Source organism: Gekko japonicus, unplaced genomic scaffold (assembly GCF_001447785.1).
Source record: "Gekko japonicus isolate JY-2015 unplaced genomic scaffold, Gekko_japonicus_V1.1 scaffold1166, whole genome shotgun sequence".
Taxonomy (NCBI): Eukaryota; Metazoa; Chordata; class Lepidosauria; order Squamata; family Gekkonidae; genus Gekko; species Gekko japonicus.
Genome location: NW_015161988.1, coordinates 184004 through 204390, shown reverse-complemented (window position 1 = coordinate 204390; position 20387 = coordinate 184004). Strand labels below are relative to the sequence as shown.

At 48.1% G+C, this 20387-nt stretch overlaps 1 protein-coding gene across 1 annotated transcript in view; it reads left to right on the top strand.

The window, feature by feature from the left end:
- The window catches only part of NPHP4 (nephronophthisis 4), a 137869-nt gene that overhangs the window by 14807 nt on the left and 102675 nt on the right, over positions 1 to 20387 (top strand). The window contains exons 3-5 of the mRNA XM_015429815.1: positions 8786 to 8958; positions 11213 to 11277; positions 13268 to 13417. Coding sequence (XP_015285301.1) covers positions 8786 to 8958; positions 11213 to 11277; positions 13268 to 13417 — 388 coding nt within the window. The remainder of the gene's footprint in view (positions 1 to 8785; positions 8959 to 11212; positions 11278 to 13267; positions 13418 to 20387) is intronic.

Genomic DNA, 20387 nt, shown 5'->3' with positions numbered 1-20387 from the left:
AACATATGGTTATGTCCTGAATGTGCTCATTAGCTTTAATTTCAAAGTGAAGACAGACACTGCTTTACAATAGATTTTTTTTGCATTTTTCCCCTTCCTCTCCCCACTTCTTTGAGCTTGGGGGTGGAGGGTCTGGCTGGGGCCTGAATATACACTTGTGTCCGGAACAGGCATACTAAATTTTATTCCAATAGCTTTGTATTCATGAGAGGGGTTAAGTTACGAGCAAACACACCCATCAGCAAATCTAGGGTTCTGGTCAGCAAGTAAAAACGCTCGGTGCCTTGCCAGTGAGAATCCCATCAGTGCATACGTGTGGAAAATCGAGCTATTGCTGAGCTCCCTATCTTTACAAATAGCAGTAGCTTACTCCAGCAGTCACTTCAGCGACCAGGCATTTCAGTTCTGCAGTGTAAAGTACAGTGTGGTTCACAATAAGTCTTAAAACATGAGTGTTGGCAGAGCTGATTGTTACGAATATAACACAATTTAGGGAGAAGATGATGGGAACCTCCTGTTATTATATATGGGGACTAATAACTGCTTGCCATGAGCTGGATGGCCTGGGTTAGCCTGACACCATTAGTTCTTGGAAGCTAAGCAAGGAAGTCCGGGTTGCTATACAGAGGCAGGCAATGGCAAACCTCCTCTATTTGTCTCTTGCCTTGAGAACTCTATGGGGTTGCCATAAATCAGCTGCGACTTGATGGCAACTTTCCATCACCAGTAACTGCTTGTTATTATGATGGGAGGAGGATGTGTGAAGAAAGGGCTTCTGTGTTGTAGGGGTCCCCGTCTGAGTGCCTAGACACATTATACTTCCCGCCATCCCTTGTTAAAAGGCCATTTGGTGTCACAGGTGGCGAGGGAATGTGCAGTGCCCTCCTAAGAATGCTTTCCTGGGAGTAAGCCGCGCTGAGTGGGATTCCACGTAGTCTTGCTAAGGGCAGCACTGTAAAGTCTTCAAGGGTGACTTTTTCTTTCCCCATTTATTAATTAAGCCATTCACTCCTAGGGGAGAACACACCAGCTTGCTGTCATGGGATGCTGGTGCATGGAGAGGAAAGCAGGACTCTATGAAAGGAGGTGCTTGCAGCAATTTACTTTGTCTTGTAGAACTAAGTGGAAGCCACTAAGAATCAAGCCAGTTCTTATCTGTCTGTCTACATATCTATCACGTTTTTATCCTACTCTCCCCCAAAAGCTCAGGGTAGCAGATGTGCCTCTCCCTTCCCTCATTTAAGAACATAAGAATATAAGAGATGCCAATGTTGGATCAGGCCAAAGGCCCATCCAGTCAAACACTCTGTATCACACAGTGGCCAGAAATACCAGTGCCATCAGGAGGTCCACCAGTGGGGCCAGAACATTAGAAGCCCTCCCACTGTTGACTCCCCCAAGCACCAAGATGACAGAGCATCACTTGCCCCAGAGTCCCTATCTATACCTTGTGGCTAATAGCCACTGATGGACCTCTGCTCCATATGCTTATCTAATTCCCTTTTGAAGCCGTCCATGCTTGTAGCCGCCACCACTTCCTGTGGCAGTGAATTCCATGTGTTAATCACTCTTTGGGTGAAGAAGTACTTCCTTTTATCTGTTCTAACCCGACCGCTCAGCAATTTCATGGAGTGCCCACGGGTTCTTGTATTGTGAGAAAGGGAGAAAAGTACCTCTTTCTCTACCTGCTCTTTCCCATGCATAATCTTATAAACCTCGATCATGTCACCCCTCAGTCGTCTTTTCTCCAAGCTAAAGAGCCCTAAGCGCTTTAACCTTTCCTCATAGGGAAAGTGTTCCAACCCTTTTATCATTCGAGTTGCCCTTTTCTGCACTTTTTCCAAAGCTATAATATCCTTTTTAAGGTGTGGTGACCAGAATTGCACACAGTATTCCAAATGAGGTCGCACCATTGATTTATATAGGGGCATTATGATATTGGCTGATCTGTTTTCAATACCCTTCCTAATAATCCCCAGCATAGCATTGGCCTTCTTTATTGCAGTCACACACTGTCTCGACATTTCAGTGAGTTATCTACTACAACTCCAAGATCTCTCCCCAAGATCCTCACAATAACTCTGTAGGGTAGGTTAGGCTAAGAGAGAGAGAGAGAGTGCACACACACACACAAATGGCTAACGATCCCCAATGAGTTTCCATGCAGGAGTCAGCATTTCAACCCAGGTCTCCCTGGTCCCAGACTGGCACTCCAAGCACAACACCACAGAACCTGCCCTGAAGTCTGTTTCTTGGTCCTGTCAGAATGTGACACGTAGATGAGCACCGCAACCCTAGATTCGGATTCAACTGGCTTTCGAGCAAGGGAACCTTTACCTTTACCTTTAAGGGCAGAGAAGATTGAAATTCGTTTTTAGTTTTTGATGATGGAGCTGACCTCTGGAGTCTAGAGATGTCATTCCAGGAGAATGCCAGGCCCCACCTGGAGGTTGAGTAACCGTGGAAAAACACCGTGTTCAAACAAAACACACAGTTCTGATACGCTACTATAACTTCATATATTCAATTAAATCATATACTTAATATACAGTAAAGACCCTAGTGCAACCTATTAATTATAGTACACTGATAACAATGGCACAAAGAACAATATATATTTTGTAGGACAGTCCACAGTTACAGAGACGAATATGCAGACAGGATTCAATGCCATAGGCCAGTGGTGGCAAACCTATGGCACGGGTGCCAGAGGTGGCACTCAGAGCCCTCTCTGTGGGCACACGTGCCATTGCCCCAGCCAGGCCCAGACCATCATTAAAGTGTCGAATTCTCAGCCAAATAATTTTAAGTAAATGAAAGCATTTGGGATTGCTTTCCTTACTTTGTTTGGATCACCTTAAGTTAATGTATGAGTTGTTTTTTTCTAAAGTAAAACCTCAGTATTCAGGTTAAATTGCCGTGTTGGCACTTTGCGATAAATAAGTGGGTTTTGGGTCACAGTCTGGGCACTCGGTCTCTAAAAGGTTCGCCATCACTGCTATAAGCTGTCTTGCTTTCAGAAAAGAGAGGCAGCAAACGTCAATATAACACGCCTCCCAGGCAAAAGTTGCGTGTTTCGAGAAATTCTTCTTCAGGCAAACTATTTCTCCTGGGACTGAATGACAAATGCAGTATAACCCAATATACTTTGCATAGTATCCAGGGGAAAAAAGAGCTGCATCTCTTTTCTGAAAGCAAGACAGCCTACGGCATTGAATCCTGTCTGCATATTCGTCTCTGTAGTCGTGGATTTTCCTACAAGAAGAAGAAGAAGAAGAGAAGAGATTGGATTTATACCCCGCCCTTCACTTGGAGTCTCAGAGCAGCTTACAAACTCCTTTCCCTTCCCCTCCCCACAACAGACACCCTGTGAGGTGGGCGGGGCTGAGAGAGCTCTGACAGAAACTGCTCTTTTTCAAGGACAGCTGTGCCAGAGCTTGTGACTGACCCAAGGTCACATCAGCAGGTGCAAGTGGAGGAGTGGGGAATCAAACCCGGTTCTCCCAGATTAGAGTCCGCACACTTAACCACTACTTAACCACTACACCAAACTGGCAAACTGGCTACAAAATACATATTGTTCTTTATGTCATTGTTATCAGTGTACTATAGTTAATAGGTTGCACTACGGTCTTTACTGTATATTATATGATTTAATCAAATATATAAAGTTATAGTAGCATATTAGAACTGTGTGTGTTATTTGAACACGGTGTTTTCCCACCTTTATTCAACCTTGCCATGTTTCCCATGTGTTTGTTGCCCACCTGGAGGTTGGCTGCCCTCTCATCTGACATGTAGTATGGGCACATCCAGCCATGAGGGCACCACTAGAGCAGGGGTCCCCAATCTAGTTGAGCATTCCCCAGCTGGAGCTTCTTCAACTTGAGAAAGGGTAGTGGGCGCCTCGACAAAATGCTGTGGAACGGGAGATTTCAAGCCAAACATGAACACACATGGAGCTGCCTTGTAGTGAATCAGACAGTTGGTCCGTAAAGGTCAGTATTGTCTGATCAGACCAGCAGTGCCTCTGAAGGGTCTCTGGCAGAGGTCTTTCACATCTCCCATTGCCTGGTTCTTTTAGCTGGAGATGCTAGGGATTAAACCTGGGACCATCTACATGCAAAGCAGAGGATCTTACACTGAGCCACAGCTCCTCCTACACGTGCTACAGTGAATGCAACCCCCAGTTGGCCAGAGAAGTTTAGGTGTTGGTCCCTTAACCCTTTAAGAGATCCAGGATCAGGCTTGTTCCCTGCTTTGAGTGCTTGCTGGCTTTGGGTCCCCCCTGCCCTTGCCTTGTCGGCCATACGGGAGCTGGACCTGACAGTGTCGAAGTTAATATCATCCTGCGGTTATCTGAAGTACCTGAAATTAATCTCTTGTCCTTTCATCCCATAATCCAATAGCCTGGGAATGAAATCCAAAGGAGCTAGTAAAATTGTCCACCTGCACAGCAGCAATGACAACACCCCCCTCCCCCAAGTTTTTAATCAAGTGCATTCTAGATAGAAGGATGGGAATGCAGCACATTTAGAAAAGTTGTTTATTCAGTCACAGAGAATAACTGTCAAATCCAGATAAACTGCTCCAAAAGAGGGCATGAGAACATTGTCTCATCTGTCACAAGCAGGGTCCTCGCATGGTTAATTTGCTGATATCAGTTTGCTTTTCTCTTTTTGTCTCCCTGGCCATTCTCTTCCAGCTAATGAATAGCTTCGTATCTGAGTGATTATCCAATTATTATTCCCCCCCCCCCTGATAATTGGGGAGCACTTGTTCCAAGAGGTTTGCAGAGGTGCCTCAGCAAATAATTACATTTCCCTCGTTTACCTTCTAGGAAAGCCACTTTTAAATGCTTCACACAATGGAGCACAGGTGTGGGTTTATGCTAAAACCAACTGCCTTCTTAATGGCAAACACAGGTACTTGTCTGAATTACTAAATTGATGGCTTTCCTTTGTTTGACACACACAAATAATTTTATTTCTTTGGGTTGACAGCAAACCCCTTCCAAGGCATCCATCAATCCAGGCCTTTGTGCATTCTGTATTTTTTTTTTTTTTAAAACACTGTTGGGTCATTCAAATTCTATGCCAAAAAAGTTGAATTCTGTGACCTGCATCAGGTACACAAACTGAAACAGTATTGCATAACTGCTTCGGGAAGTCATGGGGTGACCCCCCCAATCAATGAGAATCCTGTTGAGCTACCCTTCTCTTGGCCATTGCCTACACCTTTGCAAGCATATCTTCATAGCTGTGGGGGCTAGAAGCTTACTTTTCAGATGAAAACTGAGAATCTCAGGGAACTGATCCCCCCAAACCAGGTCCTGTGTTCCTGTGGAATCATGGCACGTCTAGCGCCCTGGTTATATGTAGCTCCTCTCCTCTATTTTTTATCCCATCGTTCCTTCAGACAGCTCAGAGTGGCACAAGCAGTTCTCCTTTCATCATTTTATCTTCATAACAGCCCTGTGAAGTAGGCTAGGCAGAGAGAGAGAGAAAGAGAGGCAGGCTAGGCCACTGTCACCCAGTAGGTTTCAGGGCTGAACAGGGGTTTGAACCTGAGTCTGCCGGATCCTACTCCAACATACTAACCGTTGCACCACTGCCAGCATTTCCTTTCTATAACAGGTTGACTCTGACTCTGTTCAAGGTGTCACTTGGCTCGCTCATGGAAGAAACAGGTATTCCAGACCCAGGGGGAAATGGTTAATTTATTTTCCCCTCTCATGCTCTCACTACAATACTTCCCAAGCGGCCTTGCACTGAGACTGTAGTGGCCCTCATAGAACAGAGATGCTGGGAGAGAGAGACGTATGTTGGTAAAACTAATATTAGCGTCTCTAGAGATAGCGATAAAACTTAGCAGTGCAGCGGATCCCACGTCGGAGGGGGAGTCCGATGCGTCAGGGATCAGAGCATAACTCTGTCTTCTTTGCCTGCCTGTCAGGAATTACTGACCATTTTTTTCATCATTTTGCAATAAAAGATAATAGAATAACGATTTATTTCTCCAGGCTGATGTTTTAATGCCTCTCTCTGTTATCCTTCCCTGACAGTCCGTGATTACGGTAAATGTTTTGCTCACGACACCTTGGTAATGACTCTTTAATAGACGGATTAACCTGCCGCTCAATCACAGGGCTGCCAGAGATTGCACCCGGATCCACAGAGAGACTCCTGGACAAATCCCCCTCCCCCACCAAGAGTGGGCAGGATGTGATTTTTGCCATTCTTTTTAACTTCCCTTTCCTTCTCAGGCACAGCATCCACACAGCTTACTATTGCTAATGTCAGGGCCGTGGGTGGCCCTGGTGGAGTCCAGATTGGCAGGATCTGTTCTTCAGCTCAGGGTCCATGAGCTCAATTGTAGGAACTGGAGTGGAGTGGAAGGCTTTAGCTGGAGCGTGAAGCTTGGTGAAAACAGAAGGGCCAGGCTTCTAGTACTTTGTACTGCCTAGGGTGGCATTCAGAAGGTCCTGAGTTCAATCCCCAGCATCTCCAGCTAAAAGAATCAGACGATAGGTGATGTGAAAGACCTCTGAGACCCTGGGGAGCTGCCGCCAGTCAGAGTAGACGATACTGACCTTGATAGGCCAAGGGTTTGACTTAGTCTAAGGCAGGGGGGACCAAACTTGCTTAATGTAAGAGCCACATCAAATAAATGTCAGCTGTTTGAGAGCCGGAAGACATGAACAGACGTTGCTTGAGAGCCGCAAGACATGAACAAATATTACATGTTTTTACTGGGAAATATGTAAATTTGCTTTTTATTAACATTAAGTGAGACTGCCAGAAATAAGAACAAAAGCGGTAAAAGCAGATATTGATAATGATATTTATTTGTCCAATGATATTTGTTTGCTAATGATATTTAGGTTCCCCAGCCACCCCGCCAGGAGCCACACGATATGTGTGAAAGAGCCGCATGCAGCTCCTGAGCCAGTTTGGCCACAGTTTGAATGCTAATTGCAGAGGTCAATGTTGTACAAAGTCATGGGTGACCTCCGACTATGTCATGATGCAAAGCCACAGAGAATGTGCAGGATGGGAAGCAGGAGGCCTGAGGCCCTGCACCCGAGGCCAGAGGGGAATCTAGGAGGTGGTGGGTAGACTGACAGTGGAGCATGTTTTTGCATGAGTGGGATTTAGGACCAGCAGCCTGGCAAACACTGTCAGGGGTGACCATTGAGGACAAATCCAATACAGAAGTTTTTATACCCTTATCAGATCAGGGGGGATGCACAGGCTACTTGGGTGAGTGGAGGCTCCTGGGAGGAGATCGCAGCCCACAATACCTTCTGGTTTGTACCCTGATTGGCTCACCAGAAAATGCAGCAGGGCGCAGATCCCAGGGGTGCTGACAGACCACCATGTTCCTCCTTTCAAGCCTCCAGAGTCAATGACAGACAATCAGCAGAACATTTGAAATGTCTTTACACTTACTGAAGAACCATCCTTTGCAACCGGTGAAATGGGTACGGTACTTCTGGTAGCACACCTGTGTGCTGTACAGATTCTTCTTGGAACCCCCAAGTTTTTTTATATGTGTGTGTGTGTGTATGTGCTAATCTCCCACACCTTATGAATGCTAAGAAAACTGATGCCACAGAGGGAAGGTGCCAGGAACTGTGGCAGATGTTCAAGAGTTTGTCAGCAGACATGGAAAAGTTTCCTTGAAGGTAGAATGTTCAAAAACTGCAATCTTATGATGAGATTTGGACTTCTATTTCGTTCCTTTCATATGAGATGCTGTGTAATGTAAGCTTGTTACCCGTTGAATGGATTCCAGTTTCAGGGTCATCTGCAGGGGATGGGTGTTGCTGGCTTCAGATAACTGAAGCCCTGATATGTACCTGAGAGGTAAGATCAACCAGAGGTTAAACCAGTAAAATGATATTAAGTCGAGTGATGGAGGTGACAACAGATTCTGGTTTTGTCTTAGTCTTATGTCACGCTGGGAAGGGACTTCAGTTGGCTTTGCTTTGTTTCTTGCCACTTGAAGGACACTTCCTACTGGGAAGTTTGTGGCATTTCCGGACAGGAAAGGGGGAACCTAGTATACCAAGAGTCTAATCCTTTCTGCTCCTATGCTCAGCAAATTAGAAGTGAAAGCACCGCTAAGCCCAGGAATGAATTGGCCTCTGCACGATAGCACTCTGCCTCATCCTTCCCGTAACTTCCTACCCTTCCATGCTCGCTGAAGAGATTGAGTGTCACTGGCCAAAGGCACATTCCCCGTAGCCTGGAATCCTGTTAAGTCAGCAGAAGAATGGAAGGATATCCTAGCAGTTTTCAGGTCTCAGTAAGGATCTCAGAAAGAAGAGGGACAAGGGATCCATCCAACCCACCAAGACAGGATAACAGGCTGTTGTGGAACTCTCAAGTCCGGTGTGTTTTAAACTTTGTCCTAGAGGGAACACTTTTCTCATCTGTATCTCCTGAGGAAACCCCTCCATGTCTGCTTGAAGGCTACTATTGCACAGCTGAGAGTCTCTGGGCATACCATAGGGTGTGCATGTAGTTCCTAGAGTGCCCACTGAAAAAAGAATGTACGTAAATCATGCCCAGTGATCCCCCTGTGCCCATGCATTGTAGGATAGGGTTGGTACTGGTGGAAGAGCTATCTTTCCGTATCCTCCAGTCACGACTGTCTCATTCAGGAACTTCCGGGTATTTTCGAACACAGTGTTGAATACCGCTGTCGGAAGCAAATCCCACACTGCCATGTAGACAAAAACTCAAGTTCACATTCCATTCTCCCCTCTTGTCGTCTTCAGACTGTCTATTTCCACACATCTTTGGATCATCCCAGCATCATCCTCGTCATAGAAGTTGTGGCTTCCGTCAGGAGACAGGACGGGACCCACCAGGATCTGTCGTGTGGCTTTGGAATCCTGCGTTTATTTAACAGCAAGTCTGAGCCGACAAATCTGGGCTTGAAGGAAAAAGGGTATCTTCCTCTTTTGGGATCACTGGGGGTATGACTGAGTCTTGGGGAGACGTTCATGCAGTCCACAGGTGGTTCAGCCGTGGTGTTGGAGACAATAAAGAGTTGTTTGAGAGTATTTTGGCCATAGTCTTCTTTGGGTGAGGGCCCATAGCTCAGTGGCTCAGTCCATGCTCTGCATGCAGGAGGTCTCTGGTTCAGTCCTTGGCATTTCTTCTCACAAGGGTCTGAGAAAATAGCACTTGGAAAAGACCCTTGCCTTGGAGAGCATTGCCAGTCAGAATAGAAAAGCTTAAGAGTCCAGTAGCACCTTAAAGGTAAAGGTTCCCTTGCTCGAAAGCCAGTCGAGTCCGACTCTAGGGTTGTGGTGCTCATCTCTGTTTCAACGCTGAAGAGCCAGCGCTGTCCGAAGATGTTTCCGTGGTCATGTGGCCGGCATGACTAAACACCAAGGCGCACGGAACGCTGTTACCTTCCCACTGAAGTGGTACCTATTTATCTACTTGCAATTTCTTGCTTTTGAACTGCTAGGTTGGCAGGAGCTGGAACTAGAGACGGGAGCTCACTCTGTCATGCGGCAACCTGGGTCTCAAACTGCTGAACTACTGACCTTTCACAGCCTGCAGTTCAGCGTCTTAACCACTTGAACCATCGCAGCTTTAAGTAGCACCTTAAAGACTAACAAACTGTGTGGTAGGGTATGAGCTCTCACAAGTCACTGCTCACCACAAATTTTGCCAGTCTTTAAGGTGCTACTGGACTCTGCTGCTACAGACAGACTAACATGGCTACCCATCTTGATCATTTCATGCATAGCCTTGTACACTGCCGTGGGTCTTCCATAGCTCATTGCATTTCTCCACTGAAATGCAAACTCCGCCTACCAGAAATAATCCTGCTATTACTATAATCCCAGATCAAAAGAGAACAGATCACCGGTATTTGAACTCATGTTCAGCTCCGATTCGCCACTTGATGAATACTCTTTGCAGGGACTGTTATCAGCGAACAACATAAATGATAATGAGAACTGGGAAATATTCATTCTAGCCTTCTCCCTGATGCGATTGTCCCCTATATGCAAGGAGTTTAAATGGAGTATTGAAACATGCAGCCTCTCCTTCGCTCACTGAACCCCACTTGCAGCCTGAAATGGTACACTGAAATGTTTATGTTTACCTTGTCTGCTCATCTAAAAGGCTCTCATGGACCTTAAGACAACAATATGGCTTAAAACATAGAAAATATATGAAATAAGAAAAAATAAATTAAAAAATCTCCCCTTCCCAATCCCACTACAAAACCCACATCATGGCATTGGTAATAACCCAGAGAGACATTGCCTAAGCAGGTCTACTCAGATGTATGTCCCATTTTATTCAGTGGGGCTTGTTCACAGGAAAACCATCTTAAGGATTGCAGCAGCAGTCAGCCAAATGGCTTCTTAAACAGAAAGCCCTGTCCTCCTAAAAGAACTATGTGAGGATGCACAGAAAGGACACTCTGTAAAGAGGGTGCCACCACAATAAAGGTCCTGCTCTTGATTGCCATATCTCTGAAGGCATTGACTTCCTGGAAGACTGGAAATCCCATACACCATGGAATACGTGGGTGAAGGTGCTCCTGTAGAGTCTGTGGATCGTGTAAATGGGACAATAATACAGATAAGGGGTTGGATCCAGATGAAACTGGCAATTTCCCTCCATTTCTCCTTCCTCCTCCAAACCCCTCTCATTCCATTCCTCAGAGTCCCCTATCCAACAGGAGCAGCATTTTATGGGATCTGTGGGCTGTGGTGGGTGGCAAGAGTCAGGAAAGCTCTATTCTGTCGTAATGTTTCTGCAGCCACAAGGATTTCTGCTCAGGGAGCACAATCTCCCCATCTGCTCCCTTCTCATGCATGCAACACCCCCCATCCCGAAATCTTGTTCTTGCGGGTCCCCTCTCTTCAAAGAAGAGGATCTGAAAGGCATTTTGGACTGCTGTAGGAGGCTGGAAAATCATGCTCCATGAGTGGAAATCCTGGCACCTGTGGAAATTTCTAGTCTGTGTCCGACACAGCGGAAACACAGAATAATAGTGGAAGTAAGTAGGAGGCAAGAGAACTTAGGCAGATTCAAGAGATTCATCACACTATCAACTCTTGTGACCACTACACAAAGCCTTAGAAGTATTTGTTGTTGTTGTTGTTTTAAATACTAACTTTCTACACTCGAGAAATATCTCCCATGTCACAATCTGCCCCTTTTCTCCTTAGGCTCAGTCTGTATCACGGGACTCCCCGAGCCCTGTTGCACCCGCTTTTCCAGGAGCCAGTAGAGAGTAAGTCACAAAAGAGCCTTTGTCCTTTATTGTACATTAGATTTGTTTTGCTGTAGCCACGTGCAAACCACAAAAGGGGGAAAGAGGAGAAAGGAAGGGACTTTAAGAGAAACTGCAAGGCCAGGAGATGGAACAGGAAGAGGGGCAGGCTCTTTGAGTCTGTCACTTGTCCCGTCCAGTATTCAAATAATTGATTCCTCAAATATGTGCTAGATAGACAGGGCTATTTTTGGGCAGGAACGCACAGGAACGGAGTTCCGACTGGCTCCTGAGTTGGCCATGCCCAGCAGGAACTCATTAGCATCATAGGCCACACCCAACAGCAGAAACTCATTAGGATTGGCTACATTAGGGGTGTGTGGCCTAACATGCAAAGGAGTTCCTGCTCCAAAAAAAGCCCTGGGTTTTGACAACAAACAAGGTAAACAGAATAACAAGCAAAAGGTGGGTGTGGCTGGATGAGCACACTTCTGGTAACATGGGGGAGTGGCCTAATATGCCAATGAGCTGTGCTGTCAGGGGTGTGGCCTATAATGCTAATGAGTTTTGCTGTTGGGTGTGGCCTATTATGCTAATAAGCTCCTGCTGGGCTTTTTCTACAAAAAGAGCCCTGGATCCCACTAACATGCCTTAAGAAATAAATTAAAGAATGAAAGGCTTCAGTTAGTCCCAAGTACCCATGCCACAAAAGAGCCTGCCTGTGGTTCTGGGAAGAGAAATAAGCTGCCTTCTTCTAAGGATGTTTCATTCTTCCCTGTCCCTGCATCAGATGTGACTGAAATGCTGTGTGATGTGTGTGTGTGTATCTATTTATCTATCATCTATCTATCATCTATCTATCATCTATCTATCATCTATCTATCTATCTATCTATCTATCTATCTATCTATCTATCTATCTATCTATCTATCTATCTATCTAGTGAGAGAGAGTATTATCCACTCTCAGGCAGCCTGCCCTTTGCATCACTGCAGGAGTCTCTGTTCTAGACATGCCTATTTCCAATCAGGAAGCATGCCCAGAACATTGACAGTGCTGTCTTAAGTGGAATCACACCTTTCTAAGCTCGTGGTCTTCAATGGATTTACAGGGTATCAGTCTGCTTAGGACTCTGTTGTGAATCATGCATAGACTTACTATTACACATTCAAAAAGTAAACCTCCTCCGGTCTGCACATGAAATTTAAATTCGGATTTTTTTTAAAAAATCCAAGGTATTGAGGAACAGTGATCCAAATCTTGGGGTGCAACCAGATTTTAAAACAAAACGTACTCTCCGTTTTCCTATTGATCTCTGCTCAATTTCTTCCCTTATGGACGACCCTTTTCTGAACCATCCCTCCACGCAGTGCCAAGAGAAGAGCCAGGCCTGTCCGGGAGGGACAAGGGTCCTTCCAGGCAGTTTTTTTTGCAAGGCCGCACTTTCCACTCTTGAATATTTCATAAATCATGAGTCCCACTTCGAGGGCCAGGCCCAATCAATACACCAGAGCAAAGTGGGATGCCATTACTTATTTAGAAGTGCTGCACTGGGCTTTCCTGCCACTCTCTCTTGAGGAACCGCTCTCCCCTTGTGTCCTGCCAAAGCAGAGAGTGCCCTGACCTGGACAGCCCAGGCTAGCCCAATCTCGTCAATTCTCATAAACTAAGCAGGGTCAGCCATGGTTAGTACTTGGATGAGAGACCATCAAGAAAGTCTGGGGTTGCTACGAAGAGGCAAGCAATGGCAAACCACCTCTCTTCGTCTCCTGCCTTGAGAGTTCTATTGCTTTACAATGACTTCATCTTAATTTTCTTTTCAATACGGAAATGGTTGTAGGTACCTTTAAAAGGGTGGGCGGGCAAGACGCCTTTGGCAAAGGGTAGCTTAACATGCAGGGCTGTAACCTGCCCAAATGACATCTTTTGCCCAACTACTAAAAAGCCTCCAGGAGTTTTCCCCTGTCTGTCTCTGTCTCTGCATTTATATGGTGCCTTCCCCTGTCTTTAGAGAACATGTACCTGACTGTGATGGACAGCAGCCGCCTTCAGTGTGCCTTGCAGCCACACCCACTCCTGGAAACCATCTATCACCTCCTTCCGGAGAACACCCTTGTGTCCAGCCTGCAGAGAGTCCCCGGAGTGTTGACAGTTCAGGAAGGTATGCACAGACTATCAAGCTCTGCTTTGTTTTGCTGTGCTCAAGGTCCATGCGCCTTGTGCTGGCTCGTCGTTCATTATGCGCTTTTGTGGGGTTGTGACTTTGGCTCGCTAGAGTCCACAAACCTCTGAAAGAGCCCAGAGAATCCTCAAAAATGGGAAGCTCTGAGAGGGCCGTGACACTTATGGGTGAATCACAGTGAGAGCTGGCTCACGTTTTACAATGAGGGTGGCTTCTTTCTCCTAGGGAGCCCGTCATGTGCTATATGTGCTCGCTTGCAGCAGGGGCTCTTTGTCACTGTTAGAATTTATTAGCTTGTATTATGTTTGGTCAGATGACTGTAACAGTAAAGAACTGAACTACGAGCTTTTATAAAGGTGGTCTCATATCTCTGCAGCTGCACTTATTAGCCCATCTGCCTTTTCCTCCTCAACTACTTTGCCAGCACAGGTGGGAGCAGTATTGCTTGAAAGGTGAACAGAGAAGTAAATAATAGTTTGGGGAACCAATCCTTTGCACTTGGGACCGGGGCCGGCTCGCCCGCTAGGCGAACTAGCTGCTCGCCTAGGGCGCGTTGGCCCTCAGGGGTGCCAAACTGCGCCCCCCCCCAACCGGCGAGAGAGAAAAGGCGGCGGGGATCAAGGGTCTCTGCCTGCCAGCCCCTCTCGCTCTCTCTCTGCGCCTGGCCGGGGTGGAGGAGGCGGCGCCGTAGCTTGCCCTCCCTCCCCCCTCCCCCCTCAGGGGGGAGGACGCAGAGGCAGCATGGCGGTGGCCAGCAGGTGATCGCCACCATCATGGGAAGGGGCCGAGAAGGGGAGCAGGGCTCCGCGGCAGCTGAGCTCCCCCTCCCAGCGAGAGAGAAAAGGCGGCAGGGATTGAGGGTCTCTGCCCGCCTGCCCCTCTCGCTCTCTCTCTGTGCCCGGCCGGGGTGGAGGAGGCGGCGCCGCAGCTCGTCTGCCCTCCCCCCTCAGGGGGGAGGAGGCAGAGGCGGCATGGCGGTGGCCAGCGGGCTATCGCCGCCGCCCGCCGCCATGGGAAGGGGCCGGGGAGGGGAGCAGGGCCCCGCAGCAGCTGAGCCCCCCCTCCCGGCGAGAGAGAAAAGGCAGTGGGGATCGAGGGTCTCTGCCCGCCCACCCCTCTCGCTCTCTCTCTGCGCCTGGCCAGGGTGGAGGAGGCACACAGGGGGGGGGGATGGAGAGCAGCTGGGGTTTTTTCCCTCCCCCGCCCGCCCCTTCGAGGGGCTGGTGGTCAGAGTTCCTCCCTTAAAGCTGCCTGTGGAGTCTTGTGAGCAAAAACTCTACTTTGTGAGCTAGTTGGCATTAAAGTTGTGGCCTCTCTCTCTCCCTCCTGCCCCCAAACACACACACACTCCCTGCCCGCCCCTTCGCTCCCCCCGCCCCCTGCAACCACACATATGCACGCACGCACACAGAGAGCAAAGGTGGGGGGGAGAGGGAAGAGACTCGGCCGGAGGAGCAGCAGGCTGCGCGGCATTGGCGTCCCTGAGCTCTTTGCTCTTCCCCCAGCCCAAACGTCCAAGTTTGCCGGGTAAGTTGGGGGAGGGGGGAGCCCTGGCGCCACCATCCCCGCCCCACGGGTCCCCTCTTGACCAGGGGACCCTCCTTGCCGCTGGGCAGAGCTGAGGCAACTTTGGAGCCTCCAAAGGGGGAGAGAAGTTGGACTAAGTTCTCTCCAGGTCCCGCCTGGAGGTTGGCAACATGCAGGGGGCACCAGAAGGTAGCCCCACCTAGTGTGCAGCAAAACCTCGGGCCGGCCCTGCTTGGGACAAAGCTCCCCAATGACCCTCTCCTATAGGAACCATCATTGCTTCCTCCTGTTTTAGGGAGCTATCGGCTCTCTTGCAATAGTATACCAATCTCCTCCCTCACCTCCGGCCTATTTTCATGCTAGCAACCAACTTACCAAGGAAAGGGGGCAAAGACGGCCTTGCTTATCAAGTAGGAAGTCTTCTCAAGACTGAACGTGGGCAAAGGGAGGGAAGCCGTAACCAGCTCAACTACCAAATGGAAACACAACTGAATAGGAGTGCAAATCTTTGGGAAGCAGAAGGAGGGTCCCAAGACTTGAAGAGTGGGAAGAAGCACATTTCCGTGGAAAGAAAGGCACATGATGCCGGCTCCTTCCCCCCCCCCCCCCCCCCGATAGTCTTGTCCTTTCAACCGCACTCCTGTGTCCATCCCCACCATTGGATGGGTATTTTTTCTAACCCGTTAATGAGCGTCTCTTCTGAAGTACTGGTGAGTTTCTCATCATTCAGCCTGCAAGTAGAAGTGTTGCCTTATTCTCCTGCCGTCTGGCCATCAGTGTGGCCCTCTTGCCTGAAAACAGGTTGCCAGGTTACCGCTCGCAGAGTGCCCAAATTGACCTACTTAGGCTGTGCCTGGACTGCGGGACTCCCTGGTTTTATTCTCTGTTGGCTCTGGTTCATTTTTGTTTTATTTACTGTGTGTTCAAGCGTAATTCATTGCTAGCAGAGTGCCCATTATCATGAAGATAAGACGGAAGGCCTCTAGAGTAGGCGTGTAGAGAAGGGGCAGATACACTTTTGAAATCATTGATCTGTTGATGCTGAGTCATTCTTCCTCCCCCCCCTTGCTATGTTTGCCTCTCCCACCTCCCTCTCCTGGGGGAAACAGGACAAGAGAGCAAGGCACCACAATAAACTGTTAGTTTGGAAGGCTCCTAGTGGTTGAAAATAATTTTATTCCCATTGGAAACAACTAATTTATGCTCGCCCCGTGGAGTCTAATGGACCCAGGTAGGTTCCAGGAAGCTCTGCGGGATCCGATTCCCCCTGGTGGCCCATTGGAAGAGCTAGTAAAAGACTGGCAGGACTGTCTTTCCAACGCCATCGATGAGGTTGCTCCCCGGCACCCTCTTTTCCCTCGCACCAAATTGGTACCACCGTGATATTCCCTGTAGCTAAGACGGATGAAACGGGAGCTATGACGGCTAGAGAGAAAGTGGCGACAAGCCCTCAATGAAGCCGCAAGAACATCCTTTAGGTCATTTATGAAGACCCATGAGACGGCAGGGAAGACCACTAAGAAGAATTTCTGTGCGACCTCCATTGCGTCTGCAAGCTTGCGCCCAGCCCAGTTATTTAGAATAATTTGGTCTCTAACTGCATTGCCTCAGGGCATTCCAAATGCTAGAGAATTGGCGATAGGCTGTGAGGCATTTGCGAGTCATTTTGCCGATAAAAGTCTTGCCACTCTGCCGTGATCTTCCAGCTACATGTGATACAATAAGGGAACTGGAAGCCCCCCTTGGCCGTCTTCAGGTCCAGTGCTGGATTATTTCCGTCTGCTCACCTAGGAAGGAGTTGACAGGATCCTGGCTGCTGAGAAGCCCGCTACATGTCTCCTTGATCCTTGCCCGTCGTGGCTGGTGAAAGCCTGTGGCGATGAGGTGCGGACTCCTCTGAGGGAGATGATCAATCTGTCCCTATCGACAGGAACCTTCCCAGAGGGATTGAAGGAGGCTGCAGTCTGCCCCCTCCTAAAAACCCTCCCTTGGACCCTGTGGTTCTTACAAACTACTGCCCAGTGTCTAATCTACCGTTCCTGGGTAAGGTAGGGGAGAAGGCAGTGGCAACACAGCTCCAGGTTTTCCTGGAGGATACTAATATCCTGGATCCCTTCCAGTCTGGTTTTTGCCCTTGCCCATGGGACGGAGACGGTGCTGGTTGCCTTAGTGGATGACCTTCGGGGACACCTGGATTGAGGTGGATCGGTGCTGCTGATACTTCTTAATCTGTCGGCAGCATTTGATATGGTTGACTTTGATCTGTTGACCCACCGCCTTGCCGATGTGGGGATAAGGAGGCTTGCTCTGCAGTGGCTGACCTCCTTTCTCCAAGGACGGGGACAGCGGGTGTCACTTGGGGGGAAATTATCTCAGCAACACCTGCTAGAATGTGGTGTGCCACGGGGGTCGATTCTCTCCCCAATGTTGTTTAATATCTACATGCGTCCCCTAACCCAGATTATCTGGAGGTATGGGCTGGGTTGACACCCAGCTCTATCTATTGATGGATGGCCACCTGGACTCAGCCCCAGAAAATCTGTACAGGGCGTTACACGCCATGGCTGGTTGGTTACAGAAGAGCAGACTGAAACTGAATCCATCGAAGATGGAGGTCCTGTACCTGGGTCGCGGGGGATTGGGATCAGGGATCGGGCTCCCAACCTTCGGCGGGGCCCTATTGGTGCCAGTGCCGAAGGTGAAGAGCCTGGGGGTGCTCCTGGATGCCTCACTAACTATGGAGGCCCAGGTCGCTGCCACTACCAGGTCTGCTTTCTTTCCATCTGAAACAGATCAGGCAGTTGGCCCCATATCTCACTCCCTGGGATCTGGCTACAGTGACCCATGCAATGGTCACTTCCAGATAAGATTATTGGAGGACTGGAGGCCTACAATGTGTATGTGTGTGGGGGAACTGGCAAAAATCCCCCCCCCCCCATTCTGCTGCTGCAATCCTCAATAGGATCCAACCTCGTGCTCTGAACAGGTACTGTTTTTACCGAAGCTGCCAGTAACAAGTTGGATCAAGTCACGTTTTCTAAAGGCTTTTCTGCTTTCTGTCATATTGCAGTATTCGGAAAGAAAGTAAGGGGTTATGTGTCACTCCTATTCTTCTCCTATGGCTGAGGGTCTCTCTCTCTCTCCCTTCCCCCTCCCCTCTTCTGTTTCCTTTCTCCCTTTGTAGCCAGCCATGCCGAATGGAAGCATTATCCATCTTCAGAAATCACCTTCCTTTAGTATGTTAACACACACACACCGTCAATCATTTCTAGTAGTCGCTCACAGCAAAGCACCAGCTTTTAACCAGAGCCGCTGTGAGGATTTTTACAGCCCACTGATGGCTGTAGGAGTCTCTCAGCCGACTCTTGTGATCCACCAGAGCCTGCTTAGGGCTGTCGGCCTCACCGCTATCTCTGCTAAGCAAGTTCCACTTTGTTATTATTCAGCAAAAAAAAAAAAAAAGTTTCAGCGGCAGGGAGCACACTGCGCTTTGTTTGCACAGCACATTTTATGGCTACTGCTCAGAGCATTTTCCTTCAAAAAACGATAATTAAAAGCAAGTGCATTTTAATTAAAAGCAAGCAGAGTTTTTGCTCACAAGACTCCACAGCTTAGAGGGAGCATTGGCCGTCACGCGGCCACTTTGGTTGAGATGTTAGCTGAAGAGGGCTGGGAGCACAGGCAGCTCTCGACGGTGAAGCCCGTGGGTTTCTGTCTCTGTTCCCTACTGCAGGTAATAGTAGTTCAAGGAGGTAGTTTCAGGGGGGTGGGTTCAAGTTTTGTGGATGGGAAGGGAAAGGGGCCAGGGCTCTGAATCAATGCTCCCTCTAAGCTATGGAGCCCTGTGAGCAAAATTCTATTTTGTGAGCGGCTGGCATTAAAGTTGTGAGCGAGCGATTTGGCTGCTGCATAAATTAGCTTGCTCTGGAGCCATTTTTCCTGAGCTAAGACAAATATGTGTGAGCTGGAGGCTAAAAACCTGTGAGCTAACTCACACTAACTCAGCTTAGAGGGAACAGTGCTCTGAATGAAGTTTGCATTTCCCTCCCGTGCCACTGCTTTTTAATGCTGAAAGGTGATGTTGGGAGATGTAATTTTACATCTCTGAAGTGACATGTGCTTTGACCCCTGCAATGCACTTGCTTTTAATTATCGTTTTTTTTCTTACTCACGTTACGTTTTTAGGAGTACCCTTTAGAAAAGGCTTAGGTGGTGTCCAGTGTTAAAATAGTAACACGTGAAGGCGAGAGCCCCTGGCGTTATACGGTGGTTACTTTATGCACTTTAGAGGCAGGGGAGTGGAAACGAGGTTCTGTGAAGTGGGTCAGGAAAATATAGGAAGTCCTCATCTGTTCCTACACTGTTTGCTGGAAAACTCACAGCAATGAGCGCCAGTATTATGCTCATCTAGAGATATGAGTGCACTAGATTGTGAGTGGAAAGATTTCACGGCAAAACCTTGTTAATCCTTCACTGTCTGTAGATTCTTTGAAGGAGTAAGGATTGTATTCTCAGGTCCAAAAGCTGGATGAGGTCCCGGCTCCCTAGCATTCTACTTTCCCCCAAGGTTTAATTGATAGCAAAAGAAAGCTTCTGTGGTTCTCGTCCATCAGCGTGGCTATGGAGTATTTGCTCCACCTTGTGGCAATGAGTGGAAATTGTCTTTCATCATGGAGAGGCCAGAACTTCTGTGTGCCAGTCAAGAGACTTCATACCGTTCTTGGATCCCAGGGGCTGGTGTTACACATCTGCATTCCCCTTCTACACCTGGAGGAGGTTTTCCGAAACCTTGGTGCACAGCGTCCCACTTAGATCGCTAGCTTCAGGTCTGGAGACTTTAGGTCCATCTCTGACCAGGCTACTATAACTGAATGGGTACCAGACCTGAGGAAGTTGAGTGCCCCAGTAAACATGCAGCTGCAGGAATGGCAAAGTGATTCTGCTCAAAGCTTAGCAAGTGACATGGGTCTAGAGCGGGGCTTTGCCAGTGGTGTCAACAATGCCCAAGTCAAGTCCATTGCTGAAATTTTGCCTCAAGCAAAAATCGACATGTTCTTTTGAGTTTCATCCAAAGTCATGGAGGCATTTCAGTGGTATTTAAGCTGTTTTGCTAAACCTATGAAATGTCTCAGGGACGTTTCACACATCTCTCTCTAAGTAGTGATAAGAGGGATGCATGGTGACCAACTGTCCTGCTTAACAAATCTCTTTCACTTCCCTTTGCCCTCTAATGGGGCTGGCCAATACTAATGGCTGAAATCGAAGCGGGTGAGAAGCTTTCCCTAACAAGTTAGGTGTCTGTGTCAGGATTTGATTGCTTTAGAACAGATAATTGTCTTCTCTTTGCCTCTTCCCCAAATAGATAATGTGCACCACTTCAAGCCCTAGTTTCTTCAAGAATCTACCGCTGTCTTGTCTTCCT